Source organism: Hemiscyllium ocellatum, chromosome 35, assembly GCF_020745735.1.
Source record: "Hemiscyllium ocellatum isolate sHemOce1 chromosome 35, sHemOce1.pat.X.cur, whole genome shotgun sequence".
Classification (NCBI taxonomy): domain Eukaryota; kingdom Metazoa; phylum Chordata; class Chondrichthyes; order Orectolobiformes; family Hemiscylliidae; genus Hemiscyllium; species Hemiscyllium ocellatum.
The window spans coordinates 35,389,992-35,412,642 of NC_083435.1; the positions used below are offsets into that span (position 1 = coordinate 35,389,992).

General features: G+C 44.1%; 1 protein-coding gene across 1 annotated transcript in view; it reads right to left on the minus strand.

Annotated features, from left to right (window-relative positions):
• The window catches only part of LOC132832625 (uncharacterized), a 58,420-nt gene that overhangs the window by 15,026 nt on the left and 20,743 nt on the right, over positions 1–22,651 (minus strand). Inside the window, exons 7-12 of the mRNA XM_060850708.1 lie at positions 15,916–16,382; positions 8,694–8,789; positions 8,379–8,612; positions 5,626–5,648; positions 5,376–5,533; positions 49–577 (exon numbers count right to left, since the gene is read on the minus strand). Coding sequence (XP_060706691.1) covers positions 49–577; positions 5,376–5,533; positions 5,626–5,648; positions 8,379–8,612; positions 8,694–8,789; positions 15,916–16,382 — 1,507 coding nt within the window. The remainder of the gene's footprint in view (positions 1–48; positions 578–5,375; positions 5,534–5,625; positions 5,649–8,378; positions 8,613–8,693; positions 8,790–15,915; positions 16,383–22,651) is intronic.

Consider the following 22,651-nt stretch of genomic DNA (forward strand, 5'->3'; position numbering starts at 1 on the left):
TGGTCACATTCTCCCCAGAATTTGAGACAATCTGTAAGTTAGATCTACAGTTCTAAATGACGCAATTTAAGAGGAGCATTATCGCTTGTTCCAGGATAGAATAAAGGAAAGAGTTTCTCAGTGAACATGTCAGTGAAAGTATAGAGAAGGGACATATCTTCAGCATTATAAAAGATCACCTGTCCTCCCTCATAATCTAGGTAAACACCAATCATTCTGGGGTTCACATTCGGAGTCAGTTGGGCAAATGGACGATCGTTAGTTCTATATTCATTGCCAGAGGTAAGCCACACGGTCCAGTAACCGTATTCTGGCCCAAGGTGGAAGCTTCCCTTCCTACTGGATGACTCTTCAGCCACACCTAGTGTCCACTCAGTTTTATCCTCCACTTCCACCTCCCAGTAGTGTTTCCCTGATGTGAATCCCTGTGACCCCATGACAAATGGAACAGTGCCGAATCTCTCCGGGTTGTTAGGAAGCATGAATGTGCTGTTTCCGGCTCTGACACTGGTCAGGTCCTTTGACAAGATGAGGTTACGAGGCACGGTGTTTGGATCCAGGGTCAGTGAGGCTGGAACTGGCAAAATAAAATAAACATTATGTTCAATGCTTTACTGAGGAACATGGACACAAATTAATATTCATAATTTCGGAATGAGAAAGTCTTACAGAGTAGATACAGTATACGGTAATGTTAGGACGCTTGCATTACGTCACAAGAGCCCCGACACAAAGCCAAACGCTTTTTTCCTTAATCAACATGTTCAGATGTGACACACCTCTGAAGTGGGTGTGACTTGAACCCACACCTCCTGACTCAGAAGCAGGGACACTGCCACTGTGTGACAGAAGCCCCTTTACGGAGCAAGGCTTTAGTGCAAACTTCTCTCCACCAATTCTGAAGCTGTCCTGGTTTCCCCTTAAAGGGACCTGCACAGGGTTCTCGTGGCACTGTCTCCTATCTCTGAGCCAGAAGGTCCAGGTTCAAGCACCTCCTGCTGCCCAAGTGTGTCATAACATCGCTGAACAGGCTGATCACAAATACCTACTAACAGACTCGTTTTTAATTAAATGGCCTGTATTTCTTACGTTGTCACAGACCAGACACAACACATTCTCCGTACATGTTGTTCAGTCTCATTGTTGTGTACGTTGAACATATCAGCTGCTGTCCTTGACATCTAGAATGTCTGACACTACCTGCAGTGAAAGGGTCAGTAACTTGTGAGAGATGAATGGCGACTGAAAATTCTTCCATCTTCGGGATGTCTCGAGAGACTGCTCATCTCTGACATGGCTAGGACTTAACCAAATCCAACCAGGAAATTTATAGTGCAGTAGATAAGTCTAATCTAATCTAATCTAGAAAGTGAACATATTCTAAGGTGAAAGATGATTTGCAATGATCCATGTGCTTTCAGTAAGTGTTCTTCTTTCTCTACCTCCCACTGTATCAAGGCGCAGTCCTGAACTCTGCTGTTGGAATTCACAGGAGCCTGCTTTGTATTTGGCCTTATTGCCCTGGGAGACGTGGGAGTTTTGACCCTGGTGCAGTTGGGCCTAGAGAGCAGAGGCCTGCTGACAGCCTCCTGTCTAGATGCAGGCTCAACCTCCTCCTGCTGCAGACTTTGAGATGACAGGCAAGGGGCTGGGGAAGAGCTTTTGGGTTATCTTGTTAGCATGATGCTATCGCCCTGAGATGAGGGGCACTCGGTGTAAGTTACCTCTGTCTCTCTTGCCTTGCCATTGATCTAGGAACAGCGACGGAGTTCGGGTCTCTGCACATTACCAGCCGACACTGGGTGCACTGGACCTTGGTCGCCACGGCGATTACCCGGTTGTCCGCAGAGACAGAAAGACACACAGCTGCCAGTGCCAGCACAGTGCTGATAATGCTAAGGAATTCTACACCCTTCGAACAAGCTGACAGAGTCCACTCTCAAAAACCTGCCTGTTGTTCCTCTGCCTGGTCATTCAAAATTAGGAAATGGGTTCAGTTTCTGTTTGGCCTGGCCTCCGGCTATGCTCGGAGTCAGATCTATGGGCCATTTGTCCCTGGACCAACAGCAGAAATGGATCGGTGATGTACTCACCAGATCATGTTCCCAAGTGCACTCTAGAAGGAGAGCCCACCGAAGTGAAAATCCCTGTGTTGCTGGACAGTGCAGTGGAAGGTCAGAGAAACATAAGAACAGGGGAGTTGGCCATTCAGCCCATTGAGATTGCTTCCCCCGTTCAACACAATTATAACTGATCGAGCACTTCAAAACCTTTTAACCACATAATCCCCATAATCCCTTACACCATTGGTAATCAAAACTTTATCAACCACAATTTAACTATATCATTTATACATTTCATCAATTAAAAATATAGCCTTCTAGCATACCGAATTCCGAAGGTTCGTAACTCTCTGGGCGTAGAGATTTCTCCTCATCCCAGTCCTAAATGGCATTCCCCTTATTGTTAAATAGTGTCCCCTGGCTCTAGATGAACCAACCAAGGGAAACAGTTTAACCTGATTACTGCTTTATGGATTCTCCAGGTTTTAATCAGATCACCTCTCACTCTTCACAACTCTAGAGAACACAGGCCCAATGTGCCTGGACACATCATGGAATTATGTTGTTGGCAAAAGACTAGAATTTGTGATTAAGGAAAGGGTTACTTAATGGATCGGTAAAATTGCCATACCAAGCAACATCCCAGTAAATCTCCTCTGAACCCTTTCCAAAGCTTCCACATCCTTCCTATAATGCGGTGACCAGAACTGTACGCAATACTCTAAGTGCGGCCGCACCCAAGTTTTGTACAGCTGCAGCATGACATCACAGTGCCGAAACTCAATCTCTCTACCAATAAAAGCTAACACACCATATGCCTTCTTAACATCCCCATCAACCTCGGTAGTAACTTTCAGGGATCTATGTACCTGGACACAGATCTCTCTGCTTATCTGCACTGCCAAGAATCTTCCCATTAGCCCAGTACTCTGTATTCCTGTTACTCCTTCCAAAGTGAATCACTTCACACTTTTTCACATTAAACTCCATTTGCCACCACACAGCCCAGCTCTGCAGCTTATCTATATCTCTCTATAACCTGCAACATCCTTTGTCACTATCCACAACTCCACCAACCTTAGTGTCATCCACAAATTTATCAAATGCCTTACTGAAATCCAGATACACCACATCACTGCTTTACCCTCATCCACCTGTTTAGTCACCATCTCAAAGACCTCATTAAGGTTTGTGAGGCACGACCTACCCTTCACATACTGTGTTGACGATCCCTAATCAACTTATTCCTCTCTAGATGATTGTAAATCCTATCTCTTATAATCCTTTCCAACACTGTACCCACAACCAAAGTAAGGCTCACTGGTCTATAATTTCCGCGTTGTCTCTACTTCCCTTCTTGAATAAGGGAGCAACATTTGCTATCCTCCCAGTCTTCTGGCACTATTCCTGTAGACAATGACTGCATAAAGATCAAAGCCAAAGGCTCGACAGTCTCCTCTCTGGCCTCCCAGAGAATCCCAGGATAAATCCCATCCAGCCCAGGGGACTTATCTATTTTTCCAGAATTGCTAACACCTCCATTTATGCACCGCAATCCCATCTAGTATTGTAGCCTGTATCTCAGTATTCTCTTCGACCACACTTTGTCTTTTTCCCATGTGAATACGGATGAAAAGTTTTCATTTCGTGCTTCCCCTATCTCCTCAGCCTCCACGCACAACTTCCCACCACTATGCTTGATTGCCCTAATCTTACTCTAGTCATCCTTTTATTCCTGATACAGCTGTAGAAAGCCTTAGGGTTCTCCTTGATCCTACCTGCCAATGACTTCTCATGTCCCCTCCTGGCTCTTCCTAGCTCTCTCTTTAGGCCTTTCCTGGCTAACTTGTAACTCTCAAGTGCCCTAATTGAGCCTTCATGTCTCATCCTAACATAGGCCTTTGACAAGAGCTACTACTTGCTCAGTAAACCACGGCTCCCTCACTCGACAACTTTCTCCCTGCCTGACCAGTATATATTTATTAAGGATGCTCAGCAACTCGTCCTTGAATAAGCTCCACATTTCAAATGCTAGGTAACATCATCAGTGCCACTTCCATGTAGCGTTGTTGTTCTACTCAACTTAATGTTTCTATGCCCCGATCTGTGAAGGTGATTAAGCAAGCTAACCAAAAACCACATTCACAACCTGAACTACAAATGTTCACAAGTACATTGCTAAATTCAATTATTGAAAACCAGACTTTGGACTCAGTCACATCTAACCATGAAATAGGCCCCAAACCATTCCTGCCCTCCTGTTAGAGCTTTCAGGAGTGAAATTAGGAAATACTTTCACACAAACGGTACCTGTGTTGGAAGTTTGAAATTCATTTCTGCGAAAAGCAGGCAATTCCAGACTTATTCCTCATTTTAAAATTGAAGCTGGCAATTTATGTTTAACCTTAAGGGATACAGGGAGATGGGACAAGCATGTAGTGAGATGCAAGGTCAGCTACAATCATTGTGAATGGCTGAACAGGCTTGAGGCAAAACAGGCTTCCTCCCTGTTGTTAGCCTCACCGTTCAGATTCTGAGGTCAGACAGGAACATAAATCCACCAGGGCTCCCAAGTCTGATCACTGTCCAGTCAGTCACAGAGGAAAGTGCGAGTGTCTAATTATCAAGTAAGATCGTTCTGAGGAGGCGTCACTCAACCCGAAACATGAACTGATTTCTCTCCAAAGGTGCTGCCAGTACTCCTGAGCTTTTCCAGTAACTTCTATTTTTGTTTCTGATTTGCAGTACTTTCAGTTTTTATCCAGTAAGATGGTTCCATGACCCCTGCATGCCTGTGTCACATAAAAAATGGTCTCTCTCGAGTGAGATCATCACGACTGCTGCCCCCTGCTGTTCCGAACTGAGTCACAGGCAGCAGTCACACGACAGTGGAGAAGAGAAGAAAGAACAATGACTGCAGATGCTGGAAACCAGATTCTGGATCAGTGGTGCTGGAAGAGCACAGCAGTTCAGGCAGCATCCAAAGTGCAGCGAAATCGACGTTTCGGGCAAAAGCCCTTCATCAGGAATAAAGGCAGTGAGCCTGAAGCGTGGAGAGATAAGCTAGGGGAGGGTGGGGGTGGGGAGAGAGTAGCACACAGTACAATGGGTGAGTGGGGGAGGGGATGAAGGTGATAGGTCAGGGAGGAGAGGGTGGAGTGGATAGGTGGAAAAGGAGCTAGGCAGGTCGGACAAGTCCGGACATGTCATGGGGACAGTGCTGAGCTGGAAGATTGGAACTAGGGTGAGGTGGGGGAAGGGGAAATGAGCCAGCTTTCCAAAGAGAGGACGCAATACTGTGGGGTTTCTTACCTGGAGAGATAATCTGTTTCATCTCCTTCCACACGGTGTAAAGCAACGGGCCTTGGAATTCTATATACTTCCCTCTTGGAACTGTCAGTATTTCTTCATCTTCACTGCACTGTGAATCATCCTCTTCATCATCTCCTTCCTCCCCTTCATCCAAGTACCTGTTAACATGGAACTGACATAGTCACTTGCTGCTAAATGAAAACTTGGATCACAGAGTAAAACCATGAGTGGGTTTGGATTGGATACTTGCCTTTCTCTCAATCTTTTCAGTTCCTGCAGAACAGAGAAACAAATACACATTATTATATTTGTGATGTTGGTTAGAATGGGTTTTATATATAAATGGCACTTTTAGATAAATGTAATGGGAGGTAGAGAAAATTTTCACAGATTCCAGGAATGCAATGCCACGTCTGTCACCATGTACCAGCTCAGCACCCCACCCTCTAATAGACCCACTCAACAGGATCTCTATTGCAGAAAGGTCACGGATCAGATCCATGTATTTCAAGTTCCTATTTGTTCACTGACTCAGAGGCTGCCTCGGGTAGTACTGCACTGAACTGCTAGCAATGATGTTACACTTTCTTCAGCAACACGAGAGGAGGTTCCACCTTTCTGTGCTTGTGTCTCGTTTCCTCTGATTTCCCCATTCCCCCTCCCCTGCTGCCGTTACCATTATCATCTTCTGCTTCGAAAGATTTTCGATTGTTGTGTCAAATCTCAGGCCACCTCTTCCCGTCCACTGCTTCTCTGCAGTTATACTGCAGCCAGGTGTTGACAGTGCAACAGAAACTCCTCAATCCTCACCGGGAAATGGGGATTGGGGGAAGCTATTTGATGGAAAGTCCACGTTTGATATCTGGGAGGCTTTCAAAGACAGGTTGAAGATAGTGCAGGATAAGCCTGTCCCTTTGAAAACCAGGGATAGGAAAGGCAAGATTTGTGAACCGTGGAGAAACTGTGCGACTAACCAAGAGGAAAAGGGAAGTGTACGTAAGGTCCAGGCAGCAACAAGAGAACAGACTTTGGAGGAATTCAGGGGAGTAGGACCAATCTTAAACAAGGAATCAAGCGGGATAAAAGGGGTCATGAAATAACTTTAGTGAGCAGAATTAAGGAGAATCCCAAGGCCTTTTGTTCATATATAAGAAGCAAGAGGGTAACGAGAGAAAGGGTTGGTCCACTAAAGGATAGGGAAGGAAGGTTGTGTGTTAAACCTGAGGGAATGGGTGAGATTCTGAATGATTACTTTGCATCAGTGTTCACTGAGGAGAGGGACATGAGATAAGAGAGAGAAGTTTGCTTACTCTGGATCACGTTGACACAGGGAGGTAGGATGTGTTGGGTAGGCTAGAGGATATTAGGGTGCACAAATCCCCAGGACCGGATGGGATCTATCCCAGGTTGCAGAGGGAGGTGAGAGAGGAAATAGCTCGGGCCCTGACAGCTATCTTCGTATCATCCTTAATAATAGGTGAGGTGCCGGAGGACTGGAAAGTTGCTAATGTTGTCCCCCTGTTCAAGAAGGGTAGTGAGGATATTCCAGTTAACTACAGACCAGTGAGCCTGATGTCAGTGGTGGGTAAGTTCCTGGAGAAGGTACTGAGGGATGGGACCTATTTATATTTGCAAGAGAATGGGCTTATCAGTGATAGGCCACATGGTTTTGTGCAAGGAAAATCGTGCCTTACCAACTTAACAGAGCTCTTTGAGGAAGTGACCAAGTTGATAGATGAAGGAAAGGTTGCAGATGTCATATACATGGACTTTAGTAAGGTGTTTGATAAGGATCACAATGGTAAACTAATGAAGAAAGTGAAGTCACATGATGTGCAGGGTATTCTAGCTAGGTGGATAAAGAACTAGTTGAGAGTACTGGACATCTGGAGACAGAGATTAGTAGTGGAAGGAAGTTTCTCCAAATGGAGAAAGGTGACCAGTGGTGTTCCACAGGGGTCAGTGTTGGGGTCACTGTTGTTTGTGATGTACATAAATGATCTGGAAGAGGACATAGTTGGTCTGATCAGTAAGTTTGCAGATGACACGAAGCAGAAAGCATAGGGGACTGTCAAAGAATATAGATAGACTTGCGAGTTGGGTGGAGGAGTGGCAGATGGAGTTCAATCTGGGCAAATGTGAGGTGACGCATTTTGGGAAGTCTAATTCTAGAGCGAAATATACTGTAAACGGAAGAGTCTTGGGAAAGGTTGATGAGCAGAGAGATCTGGGTGTGTAGGTCCATTGTACCCTGAAGGTTGCTGCACAGATGGATAGAGTGGTCAAGAAGGCGTATGGTATACTTGCCTTCATCAGATGGATTATTGAGTAAAAGAGCTGGCAGGGCACATTAAAATTGTACAAGACTTCGGTTCAGCTGCATTTAGTTTACGGTGTACAGTTCTGGTCGCCACATTACCAAAAGGATGTGGACACTTTGGAGAGGATGCAGAGAAGGTTTGCGAGGACGTTGCCTGGTATGGAAGGTGCTAGCTATGAAGAGAGGCTGAGTAGGTGAGGATTGTTTACATTAGAACAAAGAAGATTGAGGGTTCACTTGATTGAGGTCTATAAAATCACGATGGAGAGGGTGGAGAGAGATAAGATTTTTCTCAGGGTGAAGGATTCAGTAGCGAGAGGTCACGCTGTCAAGGTGAGAGGAGAAAAGTTTAAGGGGGATACACGTAGAAAGTACTTCACACAGAGGGCAGTGGGCGTTTGGAACGCGTTGCCAGCAGAGGTGGTAGAGGCAGATTTGGTAGGTTAATTTAAGATGGACAGATACATGAATAGATGGGGAGCAGAGGGATACAGATGCTTAGGAATTGGGCAATAGGTTTAGACAGTGGATTTGGATCGACACAGGCTTGGAGGGTCGAACGGCCTGTTCCTGAGCTGTACATTTTCTTTTCTCTTTGCTGATACCGAGTTGTCCTCATTGTAGGGTTTGAGCTTTATTATCAAGCACTGCTTACAGCTTGGGGATCGGTTATTAAGGGTCACCTTGAGAAAAGCGATTCCGTCTTGCTGCTCAATGTCTAGACGAAGGTTCCCCAGCTGCTCATCAAGTGACACAACTTCCTCTTCAATTTCTTTCAGATTTTCCTCCATCAGTCGCAGATCTTCCTCCTTTTGTCTCCTCAGCCTTTCCATTAATCGTTTCTCTTTCTCATCAAGATGTTGACGGATGTTTGCAAACTGGCTGGAGATCTCTTGTTCCAGTGACCCAGAGAGTTCCTAAGATAGTGAGAGAGAGCGTTGGAACAGCAGGTTGCTAAAGGCTCATTGTCTTTAAGGGGAAACAAAAATCATACTCACATCCAGTTCAGAAATCTTCCCCTCCTGCTGTCGCTTTAATTCACTCTTATGTTTCTGTTTATCCTCCATGGAATCCAAGGATGCTTTCAGCAGGTCCTATAAATGGAATCAGATCTCACCATAATCCATTGCAATGTCTGTCGTTATATGACAAAATGTGAGGGCAGCTGTGAGGAGAATCTTTGTTACTCATTACATTTATGGGAAACTTCTCTTTATAAAAGGCAGAATGAAAAATCTTCCGTGATTCGGATAGGTTCAAACTAATAACCGGTTGACCAGTAACTATTACACAAAACAGATTAATGGATTGGATAGGCCAGACATAATTATTTATGACTAACTATAAGCTGCTCTTGGGTGTTAAATGGGGATTCTTGAGCCTCTAACTTGAGCATAGACTAAACCCTTAGCAACAAACACAGCGAATGCCAGAGAAACTCAGCAGATCTGACTCTTCTGCAAAACTGAAAAGGGGTTAGAACACTTTTTAATACATTTGACAGAGGCGGAGGAGAAGCGAGGGGAATAAAGGGCATGGGGACCCAGTGCAAACAACATAATTGTTGTTTATTCATTCACAAGATGAGTGCATTGCTGACATGGTCAGGGGTCAGTTAAGAGACAACCACATCGCTGTGGGGCTGAAATCACATGTAGGCCATGTAAGGATGGCAGTTTCCTTCCCTAAAGGACATTAGTGAATAGATAGGTTTTTTCCAACAATGGGTTCATGTTTGTCATTGGATCTTATTTCCAGATATTTATTAAATTCAAAATCTTTTAATCAGTCTTGGCAGGATTCCAACCCAGGTCCCCAGAACATTACCTGCATTGCTGGATTAACCGTCCAGCGATATTACCACCAGGCCATCACCTCCCTGATAACGAATGCGGTGAAAGAGAAAAGAGATTTCAAACTGGTGTAATTTCAGATGTGAAATGGATCCTTTATACCGACAGCAAACCAAGACAGAAACAAAACAGAGCTGTTTGTTACGGGGGTCGGGGGAATGGTGGGAGAGAAAACTGAAAGAAAAATGGATAACAGAAACTGTGAGTGATGTCAAAAGTTACTGAATTCATTTGAAACCTAAAGGATGTAAATTGTTTAAGCTGAAAATAAGGTGTTCTCCTTTGAGGTTGGGCTGAACAAATCTTAGTCAAGATTGTAAAATCAGGTTAGATTCCAAGACGTTGTTTCCCTCAGTCAAGAACACAAGGGCAGATCTCCAGTTTGAAAAACACCCTTCCACTTCTGCTGTCTGTCTTCTATGACAATCCTGTACTGTATCCACCTTACCAGCTCACCGCAGATCCCCTGTAACTTCACCTTTTGTATCAGCCTGCCGTGAGAGACCTTGTCAAAGGCCTTGCAAAAGTCCATGTCGTACAACACCCGCTGCCCTCGTCAATCACCTTTGTCACTTCCTCAGAGAACTCAGTCACATTTGTGAGCCATGACCTCGCCCACACAACGGCTACACTAATAAGTCCACATTTCTGTAAATGTGAGTAAATCCTATCCCTCGGAATGTTTATTTACCCACCACTGATGTAAGACTCACTAGACTGTAATTTCCGTGATTATTTCTGTTGGCCTTCTTAAACAAAGGAACAAAATTGGTTGTCCTCCAACCCTCTGGGACCTTGCCTGTGACTAAAGAGGAGACAAAAGTTTTCTTATAGGTCCCCAACAATTTCCTCCCTCACTTCCCATTGGTATTCTGGGACAGATCCCTCAGGCTGTCTACCTTCATGCTTTTCAAAACACCCAATACCTCCTCCTTTGTTTATATTGACATGCCCTTGAATATCAACATACCCCTCTCTAGACTCACTATCCAGCGCATCCTTCTCTTTGTAATTACCGATACAAAGTATTTGTGAAAGACCTCACCAACTTCCTCAGGCTCCACTCTTTCAGCCCTCCTAACTCCTTGTTTAAATTCTTTCCTGCTTCCTTTATATTCCTGGAGTGCTCTAGCTGACTTCATATTCCTAAATCTTACATACGCCTCCTTTTTTTTGAGGAAACTCACAATTTCTGTCATCATCCAAGTTTCCCAGATCTTGCCATCCTTATTCTTCATTTTTAAAGGAATGTGCTGGTCCTGAACTCTAATCAACTGGCCTTTTAAAGATACCCACATGCCAGATGTGGACTTACCCATAAACAGCCTCCCTCAATCTACATTCCCCAATTCTGGGCTAATATCTCTATAGTTAGCCTTGCCCCAATTCAGTACTTTTAGCTGAGAACTACCTTGTCCTTATTCATAGGTAACTTAAAACTTACAGAATTATGGCCACTGATCACAAATGCTCCTCCACTGAAACTTCAATCACTTGGCCAGGTCCATCCCCCAGTCCCAAGTCTAGTGTGGCCCCTTGGCGAGTTGGACTGTTGACATATTGCTTCAATAAACCCTCCTGAATGGACCGAACGAACAACACTCCCCAGTCATCCAAGCCCCTGGCAATGAGACAATCCCCAGTCAAAATAGGCAAAAACCCTGTTGGTTTTACATTTTTCTCTAATCTGTCCATACATCTGTTCCTCTATCACCCAGTGGCTATTGGGAAGCCTGTAGTGCAGTACCACTGTAGTGATTGCACCCTTCCTATTCCTGAGCTCTACCCAGAAGGCCTCACTGGATGAACCCTCCAAGATGTCCTCCCTCTGTACAGCCAAAATATTCACCCTCAACTCCCCGTCTTTTACATCCCCTCAATCCCACCTTAAACATCTAAATCTCGAAATATTAAGCGACCAGACTTGTCCCTCTCTCAACCAAGTCTCTGTCATAGGTAACAATATCACAGTTATATGTATTAAGCTAAGCTACCTGACCTGTCATACTCTTTGAATTAAAACTAATATACCTCAGACCTCCAGTCCTTGCATATTCAGTAACCTCTCCCTGTCTGTTCTTCCTCTTATCCTTAGGCTGTTACTCCTCCTCATTGATTTCACTTGCTAACGCACTGCTCTAGTTCCTAAACCCCTGCCATACTCATTTAAACCCTCCTGACTGGCGCTAACTTACTAGCACAGTAGCAAAAGTTTCAATAAATATATAAAATGAAGAAGAGTGGCTAAAGAAAATGTTGGTCCTTTGGACAATGAGAAGGGGCAGTTAGTTATGGGATATAATGAAATGGCTGAGGCATTGAACAGGTACTTTACATCTGTCTTCACAGTGGAGGAGCCTAATATCATGCCAGGAAGTGACTTAGAGACGAAGGTAGGTGAGGACCTGGAAACAATTACTATTACAAAAGAGGTAGTATTGGGTATCTAATGGAGGTAAGGACAGATAGCCCTGATGCAATGCATCCCAGGGTACTAAACGAGATGGTGGGAGAAATAGCTGGTGGACTGGCAGAAATTTTCCAACATTCGTTGGACACTGGGGCAGTCCCACCAGATTGGAAAATAGAAAATGTGATGCCACTGTTTAAAAAGGGAGGTAGACATAAAATGGGGAATTATAGAGCAGTGAGTTTAATCTCTGTAGTGGATAAGATGCTTGAGTGTATTACCAAGAAAGAAATAGCAGGGCATCTCGAAAGAACATGCCCCGTTGGGCAGACGCAGCATGGGTTCATGAAGGGCAGGTCATGCTTCACATATCTTTCAAAATTCTATGAAGACATTTCAAGCAGGTGGACAATGGGGACCCAGTGGACGTGGTGTACCTAGATTTCCAAAAGGTCTTTGACAAGGTGCTGCACAAAAGGCTGCTGCATAAGATAAGGATGCATGGTGTTAGGGGTAAAGTATTAGCATGGATAGAGGATTGGTTGACTGACAGGAAGCAAAGAGTGGGGATAAATGAGTGCTACTATGGCTGGCAATCAGTAACTAGTGATGTGCCTCAAGGATCAGTGTGGGGACCACAACTATTTACAATTCATACAAATGATTTGGAGTTGGAGACCACGTGTAGGGTGTCAAAGTTTGATGACACTAAGATGAGTGGCAGAGCCAAGTGTGCAGTGGACTGGGCAGATGGAATACAATGCTAGTCAATGTGAAGTCATACACTTTGGTAGGAGTAACAGCAAAATAGATTATTACTTGAATGGTAAAAAGTTGCAGCATGCTGCTGTGCAGAGGGACCTAGTTGTCCTTGTGCATGGATCACAGAGGGTTGATCACCAGGTAAGATAAGTAATTAGAAAGGCAAATGGAATTCTGTCCTTCGTTGCTAGAGGGTTGAGTTTAAAAACAGAGACATAATGTTACTACAGCTGTACAGGGTGCTGGTGAGGCCACACCTGGAATACTGTGTACAGATTTGGTCTCCTTACTTGAGAAAGGATGTACTGGCACTGGAGGGGGTGCAGAGGAGGTTCATTAGATTGATTCTGGAGTTGAGGGGGTTGGCGTCTGAGGAGAGACTTAATAGACTGGGATTATATTCATTGGAGTTCCAAAGAATGAGGGGTAAATCTTACAGAAATGTATAAAATGATGAAAGCAATCGATAAAATAGAAATAGATCGGATGTTTCCATGTAGGTGAGACTAGGACAAGAGGGCAGGATTAGAACTGAACTGAGAAGGAACTTGTTGACCCAGAGGGTTGTTAATTGATGGAATTCCTTGCCCAGGTAGTTGACACTATTTCAGCAATCGGTTTTAAAGCTCAGGTCAATAATTTTTGAAAAATAAAGGAATTAAGGGATATGGTAAGTGGAGCTGAGGCCATGAAAAGATCAGCTATGATCTTATTGAATGGCAGAGCAGGTTCAAAGGTCCAGACACCCTACTCCTGCTCCTAGTTCTTCTGTTCTTAAGTTCTGACAAACCTCCCTGCCAGTATATTGATGCCCGGTCCCGTTTTGTATAAGTCCAACCTGCCCTGGAAGACATGCCAATAGCCCACACATATGAAGCCCTCCTTCCTACACCAGCTCCTTAGATACACATTTAACTGTGCTATCTTTCTACTTCTAGCCTCACTGGCATATGGTACGGATCGTAACCCCAAGATGACAACCCTAGGCACCCTGATTTTCTTATTACCTAAATCTGAACTCCCTCTGCAAGACCTCATCGCTCCTTCTGCCTGAGTCATTTGTACCAATGCGTACCACAATCTCTGGCTGCTCACTCTCCCTTTTGAGAAGGTCTTGTGCCCACTCACACACATCCTTGGCCCCTGGCAACAAGGAGGCAACACACCGTCGTTAGCAAAATTTCAGGACTTTCCCAATGACAAATCCAACTCTCAGGCCTGCTTCCAGTTTCCTGGTTCTCTCCTCCCTTCAACAATGGAAAGTATTTTCTTCTTTAATACATGTTGAGTAGTATAAACTTCAACATATCAAACCACCCTGTGCTCTCGTCTTGAGTTGCAAAATCAGTTCAACTCCCCAGTCAAATTTTCCAATTGCCTTGTATTTTCCGAAATTCCGCTGTCCAACTTCTGACATTATCAACGTGGCTGAGAGAGATTGGGTGTGTGTTCACTTCCTATCAGTGCATAGCTATCAGTTCTGCCCTGAATGAATATAACCTTAACTCAAACTGCACCACACCACAGGAATAATGGAAAGACTGAAATGTAGGCAACTTACTTACAGAGTAAACTATCCAGTCACAACAGAATCAATCAGTCTGTAATGAGGAAATTTAAAGATACACTGCAGCTAGAGTTACCAACCCTCCTGGATTGTTGTGGAGACTCCAAGAAAGGAACAATAATCTCCAAAACTCTGGAGTGCACAGACCAGGAGGGAAAAAAAACGAGTTTTGAACAAGATAGGGAAAAGGGTTGTGTGACTGACAATCAGATAATGTTCAATTTTCAATTGGTTGGGAAGGTTTGGATGTGGATGCTGGCAACCAATAGCTAGGAGCATGTGGGCAGTGTGTTCACAGACATGCAATTATGGCTGTTCCACAGACAACAGCAATGGCCGAAACACCACAGCACAGCTGACACTGAAGGAAACTAACTTGAAGCTGCATTAAGATACTAGAAATTATTACTTCCTGTTCAGGGATGGGAGGTCATGTTGCAGCTGTGCAGGACATCGGCTAAGCCTCTTTTGGAATACTGCATTCAATTCTGGTCTCTCTGCTATGAGAAAAATGTTGTGAAACTTGAAAGGCTTCATAAAAGGTTTACAAGGATGATGCCAGGGTTGAAGGGTTTGAGTTATAGGGAGAAGCTGAATAGGCTGGGGCTGAGGGGTGACCTTATAGTGGTTTATAAAATCATGAGGGGCATGGATAGGGTAAATGGACAAGGTATTTTCCTCAGGTTGGAGGAATCCAAAACTAGAGGGCATAGGTTTAATGTGAGAGAGGAAAAATTGAAAAGAGATCTGAGAGGCAACTTTTACACACAGATGGTGGTGCGTGTATGGAATGAGCTGCCAGAAGTGATGAAGGTTGATGCAATTACAACATTTAAAAGGCATCTGGATGGCAGAAACACAGCACAGCTGACACTGAAGGAAACTAACTTGAAGCTGCATTGGGATACTAGAGATTCAACTCCATCTGCCACTCCTTAGCCCATTGGCCCATCTGATCATGGTCCCATTGTAATCTGAGGTAACCTTTTTCTCTCTCTATTACATGTCCAATTCTGGTGTCATCTGCAAACTTACTAATTATACCTCTTATGTTGAAATCCAAATCATTTACGTAAATGATTAGATTGTGATGTTCCAAATGTTCTGCTGTTCGAGTCATAGAGATATACAGCACAGAAACAGACCCTTCGGCCCAACTCGTCTATGCCAACTGGATATATTAAATTAATCTAGTCCCATTTGCTAGCAGTTGGCCCATATTTCTGTGAACCCTTCCTATTCTTATGCCCATCCAGATCTGAGAGCCAACCTTTACATACAGATGGTGGTGCGTGTATGGAATGAGCTACCAGAAGTGATGGAGGTTGATGCAATTACAACATTTAAAAGGCATCTGGACGGGCATAAGAATGGGAAGGGTTCACAGGAACATTTGGAACATCACAATCTAATCATTTACATAAATGATTTGGATTTCAACATAACAGATATAATTAGTAAGTTTGCAGATGACACCAGAATTGGACATGTAATAGAGAGAAAAAAAGGTTACCTCAGATTACAATGGGACCATGATCAGATGGGCCAATGGGCTAAGGAGCGGCAGATGGAGTTGAATTTCCACTCTCTGCTCCCCACCTCCTCCCTCCCCTCCCTCTCCCCCTTACCTTGTACTTTTGAACCGCCTGCTGGAGCGGCAGGAACCTGTGATCTGAATGGAGGGGGGTATCCACACAACTGGCACAGACCAGGATCTCATCCTCCTCACAGAACAGGATCAGCTTCTCCCCGTGTTCCTCACAGAGCTGGTGTACACTCTCCCCCTGACCCTCACAGTCAGAGTGACCCTCCTGCAGCTTCAGCTCCAGTAGCCGGGCCTTCTCACAGAGCCTAGCCAGCACCCTGTTACTGGTGTAGCTCCTCCGGGAGAGAACGAGCTGACACTGGGGGCAAGACACCGCCTGACGCTGCTTCCCCCAGTATTTCTGGATGCAGCATTTACAGAAGTTGTGCTCACATTGTAACCGCACCGGCTCCACAAACACAGCCAGGCAGAGGGAGCAGGTTAAATCCTCATTCAGGGATAAGATGTGTTTACTGACGGCCATCTCACCGACTGCTCCTGTTCCAGTCCCTGACGCTCACTTTACCATCAGTTTCGTTTCTCCCAGTTTGTTGTGAAACTCATTTCCCGGTCAGGTTTCTTAAGGGGACACTGCAAGTGTTTGCCGACCCAAAATAGCAAGGATTTTACTTCGAACGTGTAAAACACAAATCCGTGGGCCGGAGAGAGATAGTAGATGAAGATAGTAAGGGGGGGCAGGAATTCGAAGAGCCTTTGATAGGAATACCGACACAGTTGTACCACTGTGGCCACTTCCTAGAGTTTGCCAACAAAACCATTTCTATACTCTTCACTTGGGGGAAGCTAGTCAAAGTTATTTTCAAAGTTAAGTTAGATCTGGAGTATTAACTGTTTCTCTCTCCACAGATGTTGCCAGTCCTGTTGAGTTTCTCCAGCGGTTTCTGATTTTTTCAATTATTGCAAAATTCCAGCATCTACAATATTGTATTGTAGATAAATTAAACGTGGACCTTACTCGTAGGGAGTGAGTTTTGGGGTAAGCCAGGGAGACTTTCCTGGTTTTGCTTGTTCTGTTCAGTTTTGGTTGAATGAGTTTTTTTTAAAAAAATGTATTCACAGGATGTGGGCATCATTGCCTAGGCCAGCATTTTTTGCCAATCCCTAATTTCCTAGAGGGCAGTGTGAAATCAACCACATTATTGTGGATTTGGAGTTGGAAGTACGCCAGGCCAAGATGGCACTTTCCTTCCCTAAAGGGCATTATTGAAACAGATGGGTTTTTCCTGATAATGGTCATCATCAGACTCTTAATGTCGGACTTCTTTTTAATTGAATTCAAATTCCACCATCTGCTGTGGCAGAATTTGAACCTGATTTCCCAGAACATTGGGTCTCTGGGTGAACAGTCCAGTGATAAAACCATCACGCTGTCACATCACCATGAAAGCCCTGCATGTCCTATGACAGTAGATCAGAACTCTGAAGCTTTTGCAGACTTTTTTTTAAATTCAAAAATGTGCATTGTTTTAAACAAGGACTACAGCAGAAACAAAATGTGGTTGTAAATGCAGTGGCAAAGTAATGTGCGAAGCCCATGGAATGCCCACAAAATAAAGTGTGAGGGAACGCTGAAACAAGGAGCGATTTAACAAGATGAGATATGAGGGAACTTATTACACCAATCTCTGCCATAAGCTATCTCTTAGAGACATTTTATTTACCCTCCAGGGATGTACAGAAACAAGGGTTAAAAACTGACTGCAATGGTAATCTGTGTATGTTATTAATCTCATCTTCCCTAAAATGAGTGTAAAATGCAATCACATTTTGCTTGTTTCTATTTAGAGATGCCTTCACTATGAGGTCATTATTGGATTCTATTTCATTGCATTGTATTAGATCTAAAATAACTTGCTGTCATGTTTTAAATGAAACAACTATTCTTCATCAAAACAACAATTATAATCTTAATGAACGTGGAATGTGAGGGATGAGTTAGACAGCCAGAACTAGAAAAACTAGAGAGACTGAAGCCCTTCCCAACATGCAATATAAAGAGATTTGCTTCTCTTCCCTGTTGTAAGATGCAGGGAAACTGGCAGGTGGCTTACTTGGAAAGTTTTGCCTTATGTACTATATCCGTCTATGCCAGGCTGAGGAAGGTTGTTATCATAACTGTAACCATAGGCTGTCTGTGGAAGGGTGCCTTCATTGAGTCCTGCTGTTAACAGAAACTGTGAGTGTTCATGAAAATGACCTGTTCATTTCATGTTCATGAAAGTAGCCTGCCCCTCCAACTCAGCAATCTTTGAGAGATACTCCCTCACCCCCTGATGGAAGCATGCCACGAGAGATAGCTATAGTGTCGTGCCTCCAACAGAGCTCAAGCACAACATCTGGCCTGAGCAAGTCAAAGCACTCATCCCAGTGTGTGGATTAGAGGGAGAGTCACATCAGGGAGAACTGCCATTTTAGCAACCCTCTGTTGCAGCTAAAACAAAGGGAAGGACTCTCTCTCACACTGGATGTTGGAATTCTGCGACTGTCAAAAGGAATCAAAGCGACAGAAGTTCAACCAACTTTCAAAAATTTAAATTCTGATCTCAGTCTTTGTGCATGTTCTCTGCAGCTGAAACATTGTACATTTTGCTCTGTTCTATTATCCGAATGCACGTTGTATGATATGATCTGTCTATGCTACATGCAAAACAAAAGTTTTCGCTACATCTTGGTACAATGAGTCATGGAGCTGAACAGCACAGAAACAGATCCTTCGGTCCAACTCGTCCATGTCAACCAGATGTCTTAAATTTAATCTAGTCCCATTTTCCAGTCTTTGGCCCATATCCCTCTAAACCCTTCTTGTTCATATAATTATCCAGATGCCTTTTAGGTGTTGTAACTGTAGCAGCTTCCACTTCTTCTGGCAGTTCATTCCATACATGCACCAACCTCTGTGTGAAAAAGATGCCCTTCAGTACCTTTCAAATTTTTCCCCCCTCACATGAAACCAAATCAAATTCAAGAATCTCAAAAGCAACTGCTCAATTACAAAATTGAAAGATCTGGTACTATCCAATAATTGCTACCATGTCTTCACAACTAATACATTCCATTTATTTCACATGAGGTATGGATTCAATCCTTCTTTCTACTCTGTGTGGTGATATGTTGTGTTGCCATTTCTTTTCATCTTCAGTAATGAATAAATTCACTCTTTTGTTGATTTAAGCAAACCTGGTTAACTGGCTACTTTAAAACATAAAGGACAAAGGGATCCACTAGGAAAGGAATAAAATTCACCTTGCAGTGATCAATCAGGGATTGGAAGTGGGGTGTGAACAAAGAAAGGAAGCCAATTATGGAATCCCTACAGCGTGGAAGGAAGATATTAGGCTCATTGAGCCCACGTTAACAAGCATCTCACCCAGACCTACCCTATCCCTGCAACCCTGAGTTTCTCACAGCTCACTCACCTAGCCTGCACATCCCCGAACACTATAGGCAATCCATCAAAGCTGCACATCTTCAGGCTGTTGGAGGAAACCAGAGCACCTGGAGAAAACACACATAGACATAGGGAGAACGTACAAATTCAACACAGTCACCCGAGAGGGGGATTAAACCGGGGTCCCTGGTGCTGCGAGGCAACAGTGTTAACCACTGAGCCTCCATGCCTCCCTCAGCACCCATAAGTGTGAAAACTTTGGGTATCCCGTGAGGAACTGTAACAAATTGGGCATTGTCGTCAGTTCATAACATAAAGCGCTGCAGCTTGATAATTCATTTCATCTGATCAGAACCACTTGATCTGCCCCCAGTTTCCCCCTCTCCAGAGCTAATCAGAATGTTGCTGAAAATGTGTTGCTGGAAAAGCGCAGCAGGTCAGGCAGCATCCAAGGAGCAGGAGAATCGACGTTTCGGGCATGAGCCTGAAGAAGGGCTCATGCCCGAAACATCGATTCTCCTGCTCCTTGGATGCTGCCTGACCTGCTGCACTTTTCCAGCAACACATTTTCAGCTCTGATCTCCAGCATCTGCAGTCCTCACTTTCTCCTAATCAGAATGTTGCTGACTTTTGAAGGTCACTTTCACTGCGTTAAATGTGGGAAGGGGTTCAGATGAAAGCACTAACAGTGGAGAGAAAACATTTCCCTTTCAAGTAAGGAGACTCGAAACATCCTGTGGCCTGATGCCAAGCTCACACCAGTGTGACCATAAGGTGGGTTGGTTCTTGTTTGCATGTTGAAGCACTGCCAAGGGGAGGGATGAGTAAGACTGGTCGTAAAAGACAAAAGGAAAACGTGCATTTTAAAAAAATGTCATCAACTCAGTGAAGGACGCTCTCTGGGCTTCACCTGTTGATTTTCCAGCTGAAGGAGTTGACCCCGACTGAGTGTTGCAGACTGGCACATTCCAAGGTCCAGAACTACGTGTTGAGGGACGCTTGGGGCAACTGTCGCCAAGGTCCGGTGGGGAAAGACCACCGTGTAACATCTGCCTGTCTAAAGAAGAACAGGGGGCCCACTCAATCATTTGAGCTCCGCTGATGCCTGAGCAGAAGGGCTGGATAGTAAATGTACAGACCTGCATATAGGAAAAATAAGTTTCGATGTCTGTATGTAAAGCAATGTAATGTGTGCACAAGAATGGCGTGACCAATTGTATCGAGATCCAAATAATTTTATGAATAATGTATATTTTTGAAATTAAAAAAAGCATTTTTAAAAATGTCAGTAAAATGAAAAGGGCTTTAGAAAATAAGGCTTGAGAGCTGAAACAAGGTTCAGTCAGTGAAATCCCAGAAGTGCTGGGCTCACACTGTGCCACTGAAACCGAATCAACCAAATCGAGAGGTGACTCCGCTGAAAGAAAAGGGCAGGGATGTTCTGAAATGGAACCATGCTTGAGGCAAACCAAGGAATTGAGGACCTTGGTGGAATCTGCTGGACAAGGCACTCATCATCTGTTATAGAAACCAGTGTGCCGTGGACTGATCAAAACTGTCCTCTTGTGTCAGCTCCTTTTATGAGTGTGCCCCAAGCAGCTACTGAAGAAATTAAATCCATTTTGTTTGAAATGTAAGCACGTTTTGAAAATGCTCGATTATCTGAATATCAATCATCCGCATTTCGGATTATCTGAACAAGATCTCAAGGCCGCGTAAAAATGCTATCCATTATCCGAACAATCTGTTATCCGCACTCTTAGTTACCCGAACAAAATGCTCCCCGCCTGTCTCGTTTGGATAATCGAGGTTGTTCTGTATCGGCAGTGGAGTACTTTCAGCAATTTCTGTTTTCCAGCAGTGATGATCTTCTGAAATTGGCACAAGATTTGTTGCTTAGGTGCATGTGACTACAATAAATCAAATCAAATCAGTACGTAGGGGTGAGCTAAAGCCAAAAGCTGGATATTAGGAAGATGGAAAATTACACTCCAATGTTATAGCAGTCTGCACCATATATCCAATGGAAGAATGAAATGGATAAGACGACACATTATGTTGATACCAAAGAGAAAATAAAGTATGGCCTTAGCATTATTGCTTCCTACCAGAAAGCAAAGAAAATATTTTGTGAGCTGGAAAAATGCATCGGGATGAAGGCGTGGACCTTCTGTTTGGAGTCTTGAATATCATTTACAAAAACAGATTATATTTGTGATACATAGCCGGACTCTGGTAGAGTTTGGAAGATGGCTAACCATTCCAAGCCCTTCCTGATGAAGAGCTTATGCCCGAAACGTCGATTCTCTTGCTCCTTGGATGCTGCCTGACCTGCTGCGCTTTTCCAACAACACATCTTTCAGCTCTGATCTCCAGCATCTGCAGTCCTCGCTTTCTCCAAACCATTCCAAGGTGTACTAGCTCATGCGTTTTAAGATACTGCATCAAGATTGACAGGGTTCAAGTGGATATCGCCAGATCATTACAAGATTTTAAAATGATTGGATTGTGGTGAAGCAACCCATGGGTAAGGGTTTGGTTCTAACTGGTCTCAGAGAAGGGGATACAAGGAGTGCAGAAAGTTCAGAGCAACTAGAAAATCATGGCATATGGGCCTTTACTGCAAATGGATTGCAATACCATGTCCAAGAGTAAAGGGAGCGTGCTATAATTGTACAGGGCTTTGGTTCACCACAGCATGAATATTCTGTGCAGTTTTAATCTCCAAACCAAATTAAACATTTCCTATTGGAGACAGTACATAAAAGATTCTCCAAACTGGGATAAAAAAGGGTAACCTTTCAAAGCCTGAGTAAATTGGGTCTACATCTGGAATATCATTTTGGAAGGAGGAACAAAATAAAAGTGTCCTGTTTAAATGGAGACAACTGCAACACAAACTTTGTGTACAAAATAAAGGAAGTGAATACACGTGTGCAGCAAGTAATCAGGAAGTCAAATGGAACATTGGCCCTCATTTCAAAGGGGTTGAAATATCAGGTTAGGAAGTCTTGCTGCAACTGTACAAGGTGCAGGTAAGTCCACACCTGGACGACTGTGAGCAGTTTTGTTCCCTTCATTTCAGAGTCGAGAGCGTGGTGCTGGAAAAGCACAGCAGGTCAGGCAGCATCCGATGAGCAGGAGAATTGATGTTTCGGGCATAAGCCCTTCATCAGGAATGAGGCTTGTGGGGCCGGGGGGGCTGGGAGATAAATTAGGTGGGGGATGGGGGGAGCTAGGGCTGGGGGAAGGTGGCTGGGAATGCAGTAGGTAGATACAGCCCCACCACCCCTCCCATTTATCTCTCAGCTCCCCCAGCCAACAAGCCTCATTGCAAATGAAGGGCTTATGCCTGAAGTGTCAAAGGTCC